General features: G+C 38.5%; 1 protein-coding gene across 1 annotated transcript; it reads left to right on the top strand.

The window, feature by feature from the left end:
• The first annotated feature begins 6,039 nt into the window (after positions 1-6,039).
• On the top strand, positions 6,040-12,052 carry LOC118806726 (carboxypeptidase A1-like). Its single transcript, XM_036568256.1, has 11 exons — positions 6,040-6,133; positions 6,567-6,648; positions 6,746-6,880; positions 7,027-7,128; positions 9,730-9,831; positions 10,002-10,100; positions 10,183-10,293; positions 10,409-10,499; positions 10,588-10,787; positions 10,898-10,982; positions 11,804-12,052. The coding sequence occupies exons 1-11, from the start codon at positions 6,069-6,071 to the stop codon at positions 11,995-11,997; spliced, it is 1,266 nt and encodes a 421-aa protein (XP_036424149.1). The 5' UTR covers positions 6,040-6,068; the 3' UTR covers positions 11,998-12,052.
• Positions 12,053-17,562: the final 5,510 nt, after the last annotated feature.

Genomic DNA, 17,562 nt, shown 5'->3' with positions numbered 1-17,562 from the left:
GGGATTGGGCCAATGACTCTCCCTTTTGTCTTATAGTTAGAGATTATGTGAGAACATTTTCAGTCTTGTGAGAACCTTCTCAGCAAACGCTTTGCTGTGAAAAAGTCCAGCTGGGCCTGCATTTGTTTTTCAGACTTCTTACTGCAGTGAGAATCTCATCAGACTGTGGCAAGTTATCAAGATGTTCTTCTAACTGACAGACTGGTAGGTTGTAGAGCACCGCATGATCAGTGGAGTTTTGAGTGTTAAAGTGCATACAGGTACCCACAGAGGCATATTGAACCAATCAGTTGCTGGACCAGCAGGCACATTGCTTCACGCTTGCCTTCGTGTCCACTTCCACCGTAGAATGTTGTTCATGCTATGTTGGGGTTTTGTCATGAACTGCAGTGGTTTATGAAATGGTAACCTCCTCACTGTGCAATGGTGCTGATGGTTTTACAGTTCAGGCTCACAAAGATTGGCTGTGGAGCTCTGTCAATGAAATGAAAGTACTCTGATTACAAGAAAACTAACATGAGTGCACAGCTAGTCTTTTGATCAGGTTTATTTAAGGGCACCAGGCAGTGGGGTCCTGCTGGTTCTTTGAGACAAACATGATCAATTTTGAAGAACAATAGTTGCATGGTTGCATAAATGCCCGTCATGGTTTGTCAAATGACGATTGCTACAGGGTTCCAGCGAACTATGGAGGTTTTGAGATCCTCATTTTGCATCAACAGCATAACTTGTTTATCTACAGTAACAACAGATATTCAACAAGGAATCTTACATCACACCACATTACATCATTAGATTGGCTTTTATCAAAACATATTATTATAATTATTTCAAGACACTTAAAATATCAATGATGTTATAAAAATGTTCATAATATGTTGATAGTTAACACTGACTGATACCTTTCAAACTGAATCACTGAAATTGAAAGTAGAATGTGATTAAAGCTAATGAACATGTGGGTTAACTGGGTTTAGCCAGCTACTACAATATATCACAGAACATCATTTCAAAAAATGGACAATGGCAAAACAAACAGGAAAAAAATCACAAAATGCTCTGCTTTCTGTGTGAAAATGAGAGGAATAACGTAGCCCATCAGCTGCTCCTGCTGTTCTGCTAGTGCTGAGCTGGATCAGCTAATTTCTACTTAATAAATCTCCCATTTCTGTAGTTTAAGTTGAAATGCAAAATGTATGCTTATTTTAAATGTACAAGCTAAAAGAAAGTGGCATCATGATTGATGAGGACAGAGTGGGTTTATAATGCAGAGAGATTTAACAAAGAATAAACAGTAAGGCTGCTCACATTTATTCACTCCAATAAGAAAAACTGAAGAGCTTTAACTGTCAGCTAAAATAAAAAAATGACAAATGTGCCTCAATAAATTATTCTCCAAATATTAGTCTCTGCTCATATTTTCTTTTACTATTATAGTCTACCACATATACTGTTACAACCCACACAGGCAGTGGGACAGGTTGTAACATTGGAACACTTGTTTTTAAGACCAACTTACTCATTTTGTGCACAAAGTACACTCTCAGAAATAAAGGGTACAAGACAGTCACTGGGGCAGTGCCCCTCTTGTCACTGGGGTGGTACCCTCAAGGGTACATCTAAGTACATTTAGTCAGGGAACATAATTATACCATAATCCATTAAAATTGTATTTTCTATGTTGTACTGACTCCACACACCCCGTCTCGTCTCCAGGCTTCTTATTTTATTGTTCTGTTTTAAAACATTAGGTTATGAAAAGATATAAATACAAACTTTTCACCTGGAAAAACTTATTTAAGGTGCCCAACTGGACTTTCAAACCAACATCAAACATCTCAAGGAGCCTTAGTGCCTCTGTTACCTTTCTGGTTTCCCCCTTTTAGTTAGGCTGTTGTAGCTCGATCTGCCAGAGTCTCTGCTGAACTCTGTTAACACTGCTATGATCAGTCACTCTTTACAAAACTGACTCTCTGTGTGTTTTCTTTTTGTTTGTAGAGTTGAATAACTCCCCATTCTGTGTGGTCTGATGCTGTAGCTACTTCTGCCTTATTGGGTGGCCACTGCTCACCAGCCATCTGGACCAATTTGACCACCATGGAGCTTCTCGCTGTGCCACATTGTGCAAACCTCATCTGCATGAACTGACCTTTCTGATGATACTGCTGCTGCTGCTGCTGCACAGACTTAAACTATTTAATTATAACCATTGCTTCACCTGTTGCTGTATTGTAATATTTTATACCAATACTGTTTACAAGGATAAGCGGCTTAGAAGATGTGTGTGTTTGTTTGCTGTCCAGTGTCGACCAGAAGAGGATGGGTTCCCCTTTTGAGTCTTGGTTCCTCTCAAGGTGTCTTCCCCTTGCTTTTGGGGAGTTTTTCCTTGCCACTGTTGCCTTTGGCGAAACTCATGGGAGCTCGGACCCAAATTTTTCTGTAAAGCTGCTTTGTAACAACACCTGTTGATAAAAGCGCTACATAAATAAACTTTAACTTTGACTTGACTTGAGTTATATAGGCTGAGACCAAAGGGTTACAGCTTTCGCCAGTCTCGCCTATTCTAGACTCAGATCTAGATTAACATACCATGTTTAAAACTGAAGATTAAGATACAGTCAAATAATTATGTAATAAATAACTAAATGAGCTCTGAATTAATTAAAGAATAAATGTGTAGATGTACAAATAAAATTAAACATAGCCTGTAATAAATAATGCAATATCAAAACTAACTTAATTAATTGACCATTTCAGATTATGCTATACTATAAAATATTAATGAGTTGTCACGTTGCTGTCCAATCGTTATTGGTAGGAGACGTTAAGTTCACCTGTTCGTGTCCTCATGTTCAGTATGCACTCAAAGCAAAACCTCTAAAGCTCTACCTTCTGACAACCTAATTCCACTCCCAGTTTCTGAACAGCCCTGGTCTCACATCGCAGTAGACATTCTCTTTGATTTACCGCCTTCAGAAGAATTTACAACTTTTCTCACCATTTTCGATCATTTCTCATGTAGTGTTAGGTTTGTTCCATTCAAATCATTACCTTCCGCTTTGACACCACCATGGCCATATAGACTCACATATTTTTTAATTTTGGAATCCCTGAGCATATGGTGTCAGACCGAGGTTCCCAGTTTACATGAAGAGTTCGGTCCGGTTTCTGTGAACTTCTAGGTATAAAAGTCAGTTTGACCTCTGGGTACCATCTACAATCGAATGGACATTGTGAAAGTGTAAACCAAGAGTTAGGTAAATTCCTGAGAGCATTTTGTATCAGCAACACTGGTGACTGGTCTAGATATCTCATTTGGGCAGAGATGTGTGTTAGGATATCAGCCCCTACTAGCACCTTGAACTGCTATGCCCTCTGACATCCCAGCTGTGTATGACGGAATGAGACGCAGCGAGGAGGTCTGGGAACAGACTTGTAATATCGAGGCGGCTCTCCAGCGTGCCAAGGAGCAGGCAGACGAGTGTTGCGGGGAGACCCCCTCCTATCAGTCCCTATCAGGAGACCGGGTTTGGCTGTCTTCATGGGACCTCAGGTTTAGGGAGGGTAGTCTTAAATTACAGCCCAAGTACATCGGTTCGTTTCAAGTAGTCAAAAGAATCAATGATGTTACTTACAGACTCAATCTGCCTGCCCAGTTCTGTATTTTACCCTGATTTGATGATTCCCTCTTCAAGCCAGTGGTTCCTGGGCTCTTAGACGAGGTGACGCCAGACAGAGAGCCACCCAAGCCACTGGATGTAGAGGACACACCAGTCTATGCCGTTCGTCAGGTGCTGGACTCCCAACGACATGGTGGAACCCTGCAATACCTCATGGACTGGAAAGAATACGGACGCCAGGAAAGGAGCTGGGTACCACCTAAAGACGTCCTGATCTGGTTCTTGTCCAGCACTGGGAGGCTTCCGGGGTCTCTACCTCTGATGCCTCTAGTCGGGTAGGCGGTGGTTGTCGCGGGCACCCTCGTCCCTCATCCGTCCTGGACTCCTCGGGGGGGTATCGTCATGTATCCGGCACGGCTGGAACTACAACCACAGCTGCCGCCTCAGACTACAATTCTCAGAACCCCTCATTGATTGACTCCATGAAACCAACCTCAGCGATCATCTTCTAAACACACTCACAGATCTTAACTGCAGCTTCATCTGCGAGCATCTGTTTCCGTCTGCCACTGTTACACAAGTTCAACAGGAAGATATAACAAAAATTAACAAATTTTAAGGGTTGACTCAAAAACTGCCTAAAGTAGCGCTCAATTTTTTAGATTAAAGTTTACATACTGGTGCCAAAGTAAAAAGTTTATGAATAAGCCTGTTTAAAAACAAAAATATGCTTTTTATAATAAATGGTTAAATGGTCCTCAAGGCAGTGCTAGGTGTATATTGTTTAACACAAAATCTATCAGATATGCTTTACATGCACCTCAGACTTTATCAGTAGAGCCACTGATAATTGAAGATGTATATCATGTATTCAATATGTCTATACAAATAATGTGTAATTTTCAAGACAGTCGCCATTCAGTTAATTCAATAGAAATCAGGGAAAACATTCAGCAAGTTTGATACTGTTACCCAAACAAAAGAAAAAAGTTACATCACTTAGGATACATGTCAATTAAATTTAGAAAAACAACATACATAATCAACAGTGATTTTGCATTATAATATGAATCTGAAGTGTTCAAAAAGTTGGACCCATCTATGATCTTTTGTTTTTTGGATGATAAAACTATTTTATTTGTTACTGTATTATGGAAACTGTGCTTTACCATATTCAAAAGTGCATCATTACAGCTGTAATATGACTTATCAATCAATATTTTGAGTGTAACTGAGCAATAATGAGCTGGAAAACATTCCCCTTTTACTTTGAAACAAACGCTGGAACACTAATCCACCTGCACACGTTCAAACCAGAGCTCTCTGACGCACACCTGACTCTAAACTTCATTAACATTCTGAAAAATAAAGAAAGTTAGAAAACTAAGAAAACTTGAATATTGATTTGAATTAATCGGACAAAAAATTACGTAAAAATTGTCAGTAAGAAAGATTAAAGATATGCTGAAAACTCCAAAATCAAGAACAAAACATACTGACGTGGTATAGAGAGACAGGAGGTCCTCAAAACCTGCCTCACTCTGACCATCCAAAACAACATCCAGCAAGCCTGACTGAGCGTCAGACGTCCAATCTCATTCACTCCATTCCTAGAAGATTTGAAGCTGTTATCAAAAGAAAAGACAAGCAACAAAATGTTGACCTCAACAAAATATTAAATACTGATCTGCATAAAGGAAAGAGACACTAATGTTTCAGTACTTTTACTTGTCTTACTTGAGCTTTACTTACAAGATCGTCTGTAGTCTCAGAGATTCAGTTCTCATGGCTGGTTGTTACGACCTCTCTTGATTTTTCACGTTGTCGGCAGAAATTAATTTGTATAACCACGAAAGGCGAACTATATTTCGTTCACTTTGTACAAATCCTGGACATGGTCTAATATAAGTCAAATATGTACTAATTCATCTTGAGACCAGGCTACTCTGATGAATATGAATGAATAAATGATCAATTAATCTTAGTATGAAATACATAAGATAAAAATGGTGTTCAGAGAGTGTCAAAGGACTTCTTTAGAGCACTGTATGTAGACTATATGTAACCTTAATCATTATACAATTATATTTGCTCTGTTACGCATGTGCTGTAATATTGTATATAAAATTGTAAAGTTTAAATACAACTAACAGGTTAAATATTAGATATATAACTTAATATTAAACATATATAATAAATATGTAATAGTACTGAGGAAAAATAATCATCTATGCAACTCTTGAATGTAACGAACTTTATTATTTATTCATTTCTTATTTAGGCTGTTAGGACTGTTACAGTGTAACTGTGTCTGTTAGTCTGGCTGTTCATGAAGAAAAGTAGGAACTGTTCTGTTGTCAGTTCTGTGCAGCAACTCAGACCATCCCATCAGAGTAGAAACAGTATATAAGACCAAAGTCACAGAGCAGCTCTGCTACAGGAGGCAAAATGAGAAAGCTGTTGGTTTTGGCATCTCTGTTTTTGGCCGTCTTTAGCAGGAAGACTTTTGAAGGGTATGTGTTCAAAATAAGCTTATATATACATATATATATTTATCTATATCTGTATATTATCTATCTATCTATCTATCTATATATATATATATATATATATATATATGAATGTATGTATGTATGTATTTATAGAGAGAGAGACAGAGAGCAATGTCAGAAATTTGCACTTTAATATTTACATGCATATCATCACTGTTGGAACACAATCTTTTTTTTGGTTTATAGAATTTGAATATTTACACCATGTCAAAAATTCATGATCAATGGATTAATAACAATGATCAAAAATTGCTAAGAATAAAATCTTGGTAGAATAGAATAAAACATGCAATCAAAGTTAAGAAACAATTATTCTTCATCAGTGATGATAAACATTATGCGTTTTAATCACCGGTAAGGAAAGTTCATGAATTACTGTCCTGGACATTAACAGACACCAGGTCCTGCGGATCACTGCAGTCAATGATGTTCAGATCTCTCTGCTGAAGAACCTGACTGATCATGAATATCTTGAGGTAAAATTCTTCCTGAATGTTGTAGGTAGTTTATATATCATTAGCGTTTGCATGTAAAATATCAATGTGCTGCATGTGTCTGTCCACCTGTGTGCAGCTGGACTTCTGGAGGGAGCCCGTTCACGAGTCTCTGCCTGTTGATGTTCATGTTCCCTCAACCAGTCTTCACAAGGTCAAGAGCTTCCTGAAGAACAACAAGATCCATTATGAAATCATGATCCAGGATCTTCAGGTTGGATAGTTTTGACCACTGAGTCGCTTGTCCACCTAACCAAAATTTTAATGTCTATGATTTCTAAATGCCTAAAAGCATTAACACATAGAGTAGAGGTCGATTTAAACTTCTAAGAACTCATTTAAACTTTCCTTTTCCACCAGGACCTTGTGGATAAGGAACAGCAGGAGATGATGCGCTTTCGTGCTCATCAGCCTAAATCCACTGATGACTTTGACTACGCCAACTACCACACCCTGGATGAGGTCAGAACTATTCTAATTTAATGTCCTGGCCTTTGTTACACATGGGTGTGTTTATAACCTATATTTGTCTCCATCACTTTAGTTATTTCAAGAGATTTTAAAGTCATATGATGACAGTTCAATGTGATCACAGTCCAAAAATGCATAGCTTTACTCATGTGGTGTGACTTACACGACTTGTAGATGATGACTATGGTTTCTGCAGGTCAGACCTGCTCCTGGTCAATATCCCCCTAACTGTTCCTGGAACAAGATTTCTTTTAATCAGTCACAACCATCTGAAGTCATAAGTGTGTGCCCTCTACTCTGACTGAGCAGCTTAACAATTCATCACAAAATTCATCAGCAGAAATGTTCATTTGATGAACAAAATGAAACACTGATTGTCTTTATCAGAAGTCAACCATGTCAGCCCAAAGGAGCACTCTTAGGCACAGTCTCAAACGGCCCCCTACTCCCTGTGTAGTGCACTTCATCAACAGTGCATAATATGTCTAACAAAGAGCCGTTTGGGATTCAGCCATTAATGATTAATTCCCTGATGGGTGTAGAGCGTGTTATTTCTGTGTAGAAGCCACAGTTTCATAACTTGCATGGTGCACTATGTAGGTATGGGAGGCAAATCCAGCCAAAAAAGAAATTAAAATTAAAACAATAAAATGTAAATGCTAACCTCTTTTTACCATTTCTTTTTCCAAACATCGGCAAATATCCTGCCAAAATTGAAAATGAAATTAAATACTTACATTTGCCATTTCATTTTTAACATGGCACAAGTAATTTGTGATAAAAATAAAAATAAAAATAAACTTAAAACTGCTATTTGTTATTTCATTTTAGTCGTTATTCTGGTATTTCATGGCCAAATCTAAAATGAAAAAGCTAATAGAGAAAAGAAAATCCGAGCTCCACTTTGGCTTTGGGTTTTCTTCATGAAATGCAGAATATGTGTCAAAACTAAAATCAAAATGAGTCAGAATGACATCATTCCTCGAACTAAACTACTTCGAGTCTCGAGAAAAACCATCGTCATGTCTCAGATCTGGGGAACTGTACATCAGACCAAACGCAGTCAGACCAAACGGCCTCAAAAAAACTGTGAAAATGTTATACTGACATTTATATCGAGATACACAATAGTTTTCTAAGTTATATGAACCAGTCTATGCTCGACCAGGCTTGTGGTTGGTCTGATACCTTTTCTCTAAGACCGTTTGGTCTGATGTTCAGTTTCACCAGATCTGAGACATGAAGATGGTTTTTCTCGAGACTTGAAGTCGTTTAGCTTGAGGAATGATGCAGTTCTGACTCTGAGGTCTGAGGATGTCCTAAAATGTATGCGTAGCCCCACCTAGTGCTAATTAACATATATTGGCATGTTGGTCATTTTGAAAACGAAAAAGCAAAGTGGCAAATGAAAAGTAAATCTCCATAAGGTGGCGCTGATGTTCGTTTGCATTTGCCTTTTCATTCTGACAGTTAAAGCCCGTCCACGCCGAAAACTAAATCACAAACTGTCACTTTGCTGTTGATTTATCCGTTTTGCATTTTGTCAGATATGCAGCCGATTGCTATGAAAAAGAAATGAGAACGTGAACACTGCATTTTGATTTTAGTTTTGACACGTATTCTGCATTCCATGAAGAAAACCCAAAGCCAAAGTGAAGTTCGGATTTTCTTTTCTCTATTAGCTTTTCCATTTTAGATTTGGCCATGAAATACCAGAATAACGACTAAAATGAAATGACATAACATTTTTAAATTTATTTTTATTTTTATTTTTATCACAAATTACTTGTGCCATGTTAAAAATGAAATGGCAAATGTAAGTATTTCATCTCATTTTCAACTTTGGCAGGATATTTGTGCAGATGTTTGGAAAAAGAAATGGCAAAAAGAGGTTAGCATTTACATTTTATTGTTTTAATTTTAATTTCTTTTTTGCCCGGATTTGCCTCCCATAATGTAGGAGTATGAAGCTATTTGCGATTCATCCATAGTATTTTGTCTGTGTAGCTAACATTAGCATATCCACTTAAAGGCCTTTTAAAATACGTTAAAGCATTTTGCAGCTCCTTTTAGTTCCTAAAAACATTTGAGCTTTTGTTCATGATTCAACATCTTAATGTTGGCTTCAAATAGATTTACTAATAATCTATGATCTACATGACAACATACAACATTAGTAAATCTAATCAGGACTATTATCATCATGTTGACCCTGAATAGATTTACTAATGTTGATTCAGGATTCTCATCTTCAGTGTTGATCTGGGTGAGATGTAGCAATGTTGATTCACGTGAATGATTTTCATGATGATCCACACTAGATTTTCAAATTTTGAACCACAGCCTTTATCTTCCTGTTGATCCTGGATATATTTAGTGAATAATTTTGGTTAATTTTAGAATTTTCAAGTGGCTCAGGGAGGGGTATCTAGCACACACTGATGACATGATCAGATGGCAGTGGTTGGTCAAAAGAAGTGTTGCAGGAACAGGAAAGGGATATTGATCCATATTTTAAATCATGTTCACTGATATTCGACCTCTGACTGACCATCAGATTTGCAGCTCTAAGTACGTACCTCTGACTTTCAGATTAACAGCTTCATTGACATGCTGGTGAAGGAAAACCCTAATTTAGTTAGCAAAATTGTGATTGGTCAAAGCTACGAGCGCCGTCCCTTGAATGTTCTGAAGGTAAGTCACTACTGTTAATTAATGTTTATAATGTTTCATTAAAATAAATAATTTTAGACAACACAGTAAACAGATGGGGAAAGAATGAGGTGTACAACAAGGAACTACTTTTGTTTTTAGCAAATTTATCCTTTTCTTCTAAGTTATGTTTTGTTTGCTCTCTCACATAGTTTAGCACTGGTGCTGACCACCCTGGTATCTGGATTGACACTGGCATCCACTCCAGAGAATGGGTCACCCAGGCCTGCGGAACCCGGTTTGCCAAGAAGGTTCTAATTCATATTAATAAGATCCTGAAGTGAAACCCATGTGTATCATTTAGCTGTAACGCATGTCTGTCTCATTGTGCAGATTGCGGCTTCCTATAATCAAGATGCTGCTCTCACTGCCATCCTTAATAAGTTCGACATTTTCCTGGAGATCGTCACCAACCCTGATGGATTCCAGTTCACCCACACCTCTGTGAGCCCTCACATGTTCAGAAAAACATTAACCCACATATAAGATCTGTCACACGCTTTAGGTCCATCACAGTAAACAAATAAATGATGGTTCTTTTAATCTGCCATGTGTTTAGGACCGCATGTGGCGCAAGACAAGGAAGCCCAATCCTGGATCGCCTTGTGTTGGAGTTGACCCCAACAGGAACTGGGATTCTAACTTTGGAGGTACTGTATACAAAGTTATACTGACTTTTTTTTGTAGTTCATGTACAATAATACATCAAGCTAAAGATCTAAGCACTTTGATCTCCAGGCCCTGGTTCCAGTAAAGACCCATGTGATCCAATCTACTGTGGACCTTCTGCCCATTCAGAGTCTGAGGTAAAGGCCATTGTGGACTTTGTTAAGTCTCATGGCAACCTGAAAGCCTTTGTGTCCATCCACAGCTACTCTCAGTTTTTGCTGTACCCTTACGGCTACACCACGACTCCTTGCAAGGACCAGGCAGAGCTGGTGAGATCTGAAAAATAAAACTTCCTTTCCTATCTACACATGACACTTAGTAGTTCAGGTCTTTTAGTGCTTTGTGTTACATGATAAACTTTTCTTTTACGTTCTTGCAGGATAAACTTGCAGGGGAGGCTGTTGCTGCCTTGAAGAGTCTGTATGGCACGAGCTACACATATGGCAGCATCATCAATGTCATTTGTAAGTAGAACAGAGCTAGGGCTTAATCCATCTTCTCCCAAGATGAACAACAAGCTAAAAGCTAATAAGGTCGCTACGTGGTTATCTAAACGCCTTACCTCAGTTTGCCTTTGTTTTCTCTGGCTTTAAGGGTAAAAATGTCACTGGTGCCCATTTTCTGCTGAATAAAGATAGAATTGCTGATTTCTTTACAATTTTTTTTTCAAAGCCTGAGGTAAGAATTACACTAATGCTAGCTTGATTGTTTTGTTAGCCTATAGCTTAGTGGCTAGGCTAACAGTCAGGACTGGTAGGGATTCCCAATGGTTATACGATGTATTTGCACAATGCAAGCTGGGTATTGAGAGAATATTGATAAACGACAACATGTACAGTCTATAGCATCATATATAACAGTGAATTCTGTAAAACCAGTGAAGGATCTATTCCTGCACTACAGCATACTGACTAATACAAATGCCTCTTTAAATGCCAATCAGTTCAATACACCTCAATAATTCCTGAAAAAACACAGAAAACTCAGTGTTACTTAATGGAAATGGATCTGGTTGATCTGAGATCCAGGCCTGCTTTACAGACTGTACATGGAAGTTCTCACTCTGTACATCTACAGAGTGCAAATATCAACATTCTCAGTTTATATCTTGGAAGTGTTTGACACACTCTATTTATTGTTTTTAGGGCTTATCATATTTGAGTAGCAGCTGCAGGTCCCTTAAAGTAATTCTAGAATCAACCTTCCAACCCCCAAATATCAGGGCTGATTCTGTTCTACCAATAGCCAATACCCCTCTAATCAAATTCTCATTTCTATCTCTCAGACCAAGCTAGTGGTGGCTCCATTGACTGGAGCTATGACCAGGGCATCAAGTACTCCTACACCTTTGAGCTGAGACCTTTGCAGTCCAGTTCCTATGGTTTCCTCCTGCCTGCCGATCAGATCATCCCCACCGCTGAAGAGACGTGGCTGGCCCTCATGGTCATCATGGAGCACACCAAGAACAACCCCTACTGAACCAACAGCTGGGTTAAATGATGCTTCAGGATCCAATCTTCTGATTAATCTTCAAATGAATGAATGAATGAATGTATCAATGAACAAATAAATAAATAAATAGTAATTAATTAATAAATTAATAAAGATTCTCTGTTGTTTCTCAAGAGGACATTAACTGATGACATTCATTTTGTCAGTGGTGTTACGGTCAGTGGTATTACAACTCTACTGATCTTGTCCAGCATATCTATGTCTTACGCTTGAATTACACTTAAACATTACTACACCTTTGCCACTGCAATGTTAGAAAAACTCAGTTTTTTATGGCCTCAGCCATGTAAAGGACGAATTTAATGCCACAAGTATCACTCTTTAAATAAGTGTCAGTCGGAATAGTGGGTCAGCCATTTCAAAAGCCTTGGATTTTGTATTAAATGTTTCTTTTACTTCTTTGTACACTGAATCATACAATCTATATATCTCAGTAAATGTGATGCCTATATTTTAACGGGACCCCCACACCACTACAACCACCACAGGTCTGTTTGTAGACCTGGTTAATCACCTACATCAAACAGAACAAAGACCTTCATGTTACATTTTGGGAAAGAAAAAGGGGGAAAATATTTACTACTAAATACTTATAATATTAAGAGAGCCAGACCTCATTTATCCCATATATTGACACCTTAGAATAATCATGCACATTTAAACACTTATCTACATGCGTGCCAAAGTAAATTGTTCTCTGATCTCTACATAGATGACATGTGATTTTGTTTGGGGCAAATAATGCCCAGAGGCAGTTTTATATGCCTATTTACAGCCCCATGATTTGGCTCTAGAATGAAATGGGCTGTTTTCCCTTTTTTTGGGCAGCTTTTGAATAATTTGATGAGCTCTGCTCTGATTTTTTTGGTTTACAGCGAGGCACCATGATGGCTCATACTAAAGCAACATGTCAGAATATACACAGGCAGGAAAATAAAATAAAACTCTGTGTAAATAAGCTATTTACTTCTAATTTAGCTATGCTAGTTACTTGGAGCTTGCTGGTAGCTAGCATTACCTGTACTAGCTACTAGCTTACGATCTCAACAATAACAAGTAAATTAAAGTTGTTAGCTCACTATGAAACTTTCAGTTGGATAATCTGAAAGATAATCTGGCTTCAATCTTCAAAAAGGGGATAAAATCACACAGCATGGCTGTTACCTACAGGTTGCTGTTGGGGTTGTGATGCTAATAAAGTTGAAACTGCCCTCTCTTCATTGTCAAATGCTGAGTGAAGCTGCTCGATGTTGTCCAAGGTTTGAAAAACTGGCTGGAGTGAAATGTGCAGAGCAAACTAACAACTTTGAATTAAAGTTTCCAGAATCCCTTCACAACCTGGAATGGTACATTTCTGCAAAAGGTCTGCCATTTCCATTGCTGTTGCTCCATTGTTGTTGTCTCCTGCTTGGCTAGCTCGTGGGCTGGTGTATGTAAATTTTGAGGGCATACATTAATGAGTCAAGACTGTTATGTAACAGTTTATTTATTTTGGAATCGGCCCATTGTACTGCTCTCTTTTGCAAATGTGTTCGAGGTTCTTATTGTATGTCGGTTCCATGTACTGAACACTTCTTATTCAACTGTCCAATGAACATACAGTTTTCTATTCTATGGCACCTCTAAACTTTACCTGTCATTACCTGCAACCTGCTTCTGACCTCATGTTTATTACTGACTCTGTTTCGGAAAATACAAAACAAATGTATCTAGAGAGCCTTGAGCTGTTTTCCTTTTAGCTGAGCTTTTCTAGTTTTCCCTCGTTTTTTCATAAACTCAGTCATTTTCTTGTTTCCACAAGCATTCCTTCAGTTTCTGATCTCTTGAGCTTTGTCCTGTAACAAACTTACAAATGCTGGTTAACTGCCCTCAGGTGTTCTCTCTGTTATCTGAATATTCAGACAGCAATGAGGGTCAGTCTGCTCCAGCTTTAGGGAACAGCCAGTAAAACAATGTAGTACCGGAGCGGGGAACTCAGGTCATGGATTTCTGCACAGTTTGATGATTTTCCTGCTCAAATACAACTGATTTAAATCACGTCCTGTCGTGATTACTAGTAGGGGACTCTTGTTCTATAATGCCGCTTCTGAGATAGGATCATGGAACTTGAATCTTATGCTTCCCACTTAAAAGCGTTAACTGAGTAAAAAAACTCTCATAGACTGTGCAAGAGTTCTTAAAAGCATTTACATTTGCCTGAAAAAGTGGACATAGGCATGAAAGTGTGTCATTCAGAATCATGCACAGAACAGCTTAACCTTTGTCAACATCAGACACAAACTCAAAAATCTGCAGTGAAAATTTTGCAGTGATCATGTGTGGCTGACTGTACAACTACCATTGCTTTTTTGATGACTTGGAAAGAAAAATCCAGGTTTCCCACTAGTATTTATGACATTGTGGTGGCTTTTATGTGCACTCAACTTGTAAATATAATATTTCTAGCATAGACCTAAAAGCAGCATAAGCTTACCGAGTTAGAAGTGTCATTAAAAAAGCCACACTGGTGGCTGATATTTGTAAACTGGTTGTATCTGTTATTCAGCAGCCACATATGACCACTCCAGGATAAAGATGACCATTTTAATCTCCTCCACACATGAAAGGACTGAGATATGAGCATATGCTATGTGATTTAATGCTTTTTACTGGATACAACACTCTTCAGTTTGTTGAGGTATTTTGTTGCAAAATAACTTCCTTTCTTTGATGAAATAAAAAAAAACCCACAATATACTTTTTTCAAGGTTCTCCATTTGGTTTCTGAACAAAACCACTTGAACCCACATTATGTCGTGCTTAGAACCACTGAAATCGTAAGTAGGAGCCTCTTTAGGAGGACAGCAGACAAAAAAACACCAAAACTATGCAAGGCCTTTTCATCTGACCTGCTGTTCCCCACCTCTGATTTAGAAGTGACCTATAAGAAATGAATGCTTTTCAAAATATAATTGGAATCAGGTCAAGGAATGCAGCTGCTGTGTTCCTATTCCTGTCTTGTTCCAGTTAAAGACACAAGAGCGTCCCCTATTAAAAAAGTGATCTAGGACAAGTTTTTGCCTTTGTAAATCATAATCAATGCCATCACACAGATAGCAGTGACCTGATCCTGCATTTGGTAAATGTGACTCAAGGTATGGGAAACGAAGCAGCAGTCTCGTGTGACAGCCTTAAAGTCACATAACCTCTGTGCTTGTAAAAGGCCATGGTCACTTTGAACGGTTCTACTGCAGGAAGCAAAGGTGAAGCGTCTTTTGATCTTGCTCGCTCTGTCTGTGGCCGTTTTTGCCAAGGAAACCTTTGTAGGGTAAGCTTCCACATACATAGTACATTTCAGTCTTTGAGGCGCTTTGAGATCAGTATTTTCTGTGAGCTCAAAGGGTGAGTTGGAGTATTAATATTTCAGGGCTTTACTATGGTTTTAGAGTTTTGATGCGGTGTTCAAAGACTCCTTAACTTCACATACAATGTGCAGATTCTCACAGGAGATTCCTCATGTAAAAGTGGAAGCTACACAAATGAGTAGTTAAAAGCAGTACCTACTCAACTGGGCTCTTGAGTGGTGCAACCCTCTAGCATCGGCTTTATTATCAGAAGATCACGAGGTCGATTCCGCAGCTATCCGTGACTGGGAGTCCAACAGAGCATAATCGGCCTTGCACTCTCTGGTGGGCAGTACAGACCTCCTTTACCCCCATCACTCACCCTAATGCTAGCCAACACAGGCATCTGTTAATTGACATAACAGAATTAGCAGTTAACATTCTCCTCCAAGTGTCTTGAGCGCCAATGAAAAGATTTAGTGGAGTTTGAAGTGTCTCAGAGGAAACATGCTAGTCTTCACATTCCCAGCTAGCATTGTGTTATACGGGAAACCAAGCCATCAGGTGGAAAATGGCAGTGACTAAGTTGGAAAGGAAAAAATGGGTATCCACAAAAAAGTAAAATATCTGTAAAAATGGCTGGCTAATTTGACTTGCTAAAACTGATTTGCTAATTTTCAATAGTGATATGATATTTTTTCATATAACATTCTGCTTAAAGCAATTTTAAAGAGATCTTTTTGATAATTTATTATGTAAATCATTGACACTGTAATCATTGTGATGTCACCTCTAAGACAATATCTTAAGATCACTATCCTGACGTTTGGGCAATAAATTTGGTAATGCAAAATTACCAGGAATTCTGTGTGAAAGTAAGCTCGACAATAATGGAAAACATCGATAAAAGATTGCCTGAGTGATTTATCAATTGATTAATAATACCTATGACCAATGACACTAATGCTCTGTTGGACACCAGATCCTTCACAAAGCTGGAGCACCTTCAGGTAAAAGTGAATCATGAGGAATTTTTGAACTTTACAAATGGATTTAAACATAGCTCATTTGATGAGCCTGATGGAATACTCCTTAGCTGATACGTGGAACTTCTTCTTTGGATATACTAAACCACGTTTCCATATGAATATCAAAGAATATAATGTCCTTTGTGTATTTGTCCTCTTGTGTTTGCAGCTGGACTTCTAGATGGAGCCCACTGATGAGCCTGTGTTCCATTCCACAGCCTGCAATCCTGTCAGGTCCTTACTGGGATACAATGAGATCCACTAAGATATCATGATTGAGGATCTTCAGGTAGATGCTTTAACATGACTTTACCTGGAAAATGCAACTAAAAGAACTATTTGAATGTGGTTTAGTATCGTCAGTGCTGTTTTTACTTTGCTTGACAACGTGGAACTTCTTCTTTGGATATACTAAACCACATTTCCATATGAATACCAAAGAATATAAGGATCTTCTGGATACAGAACAGCAGGAGATAATAAGCTCTTGTGTTCTTCAGCCCAGATCCACTGATGACTACAACTACACCAGCTACCACACCCTGAGTGAGGTTAGAACTACAGTATTTTGGTGTTTTGGCTTTGGTTGCACAGGGGTGTGGTTCCTGACTAAGCTTAGTTCAATTCCTATTTTCAGATATTTTAAGGTCATAAGACAGTGACGGAAGTAGGGATGACTGCAGTATACGTAACAATGCGTTCTCATGTAAGACAACGTATGAGTCATAGTTTGAATTTGCCTGACCTTTACTGTTCTGATTTTCAGATCAACAGTTTCATTGATATGTTCGCACAGGCGATCTCTAATTTGGTTAGCAAAATTGTGATTGGCCAAAGCTACGAGGGCTGTCCCGTAAATGTTCTGAAGGTAAGCGTCATTCATCCTTCTAGCTCTAATGCCTGCTCCGACAACACCAACAGGTTTTAGCAGGCGTTACTGAATCTCTGGAGCCTCTTATGCAAATGGAGCAACAATTCCAACTAGCTCTTTTGGTTGCAAATGTAAATGAGCTAACAGCCCAACTGCAAGGCTTTAGGTATGTCCACAAAAAGTGATAACGTTGCTAATATTTCAACACCTGTTGATTTACCAAGCTCTGTTTTCTCTGTCTGATAAGTTTGATGGTAACCCTGAAATGTGCCATGGATTTTTGTCCCATTTTCTGATCAGGAAAAGATTT

This window comes from Colossoma macropomum, unplaced genomic scaffold (assembly GCF_904425465.1).
Source record: "Colossoma macropomum unplaced genomic scaffold, Colossoma_macropomum, whole genome shotgun sequence".
NCBI lineage: Eukaryota > Metazoa > Chordata > Actinopteri > Characiformes > Serrasalmidae > Colossoma > Colossoma macropomum.
This window is presented reverse-complemented; position numbering and strand designations above follow the sequence as displayed.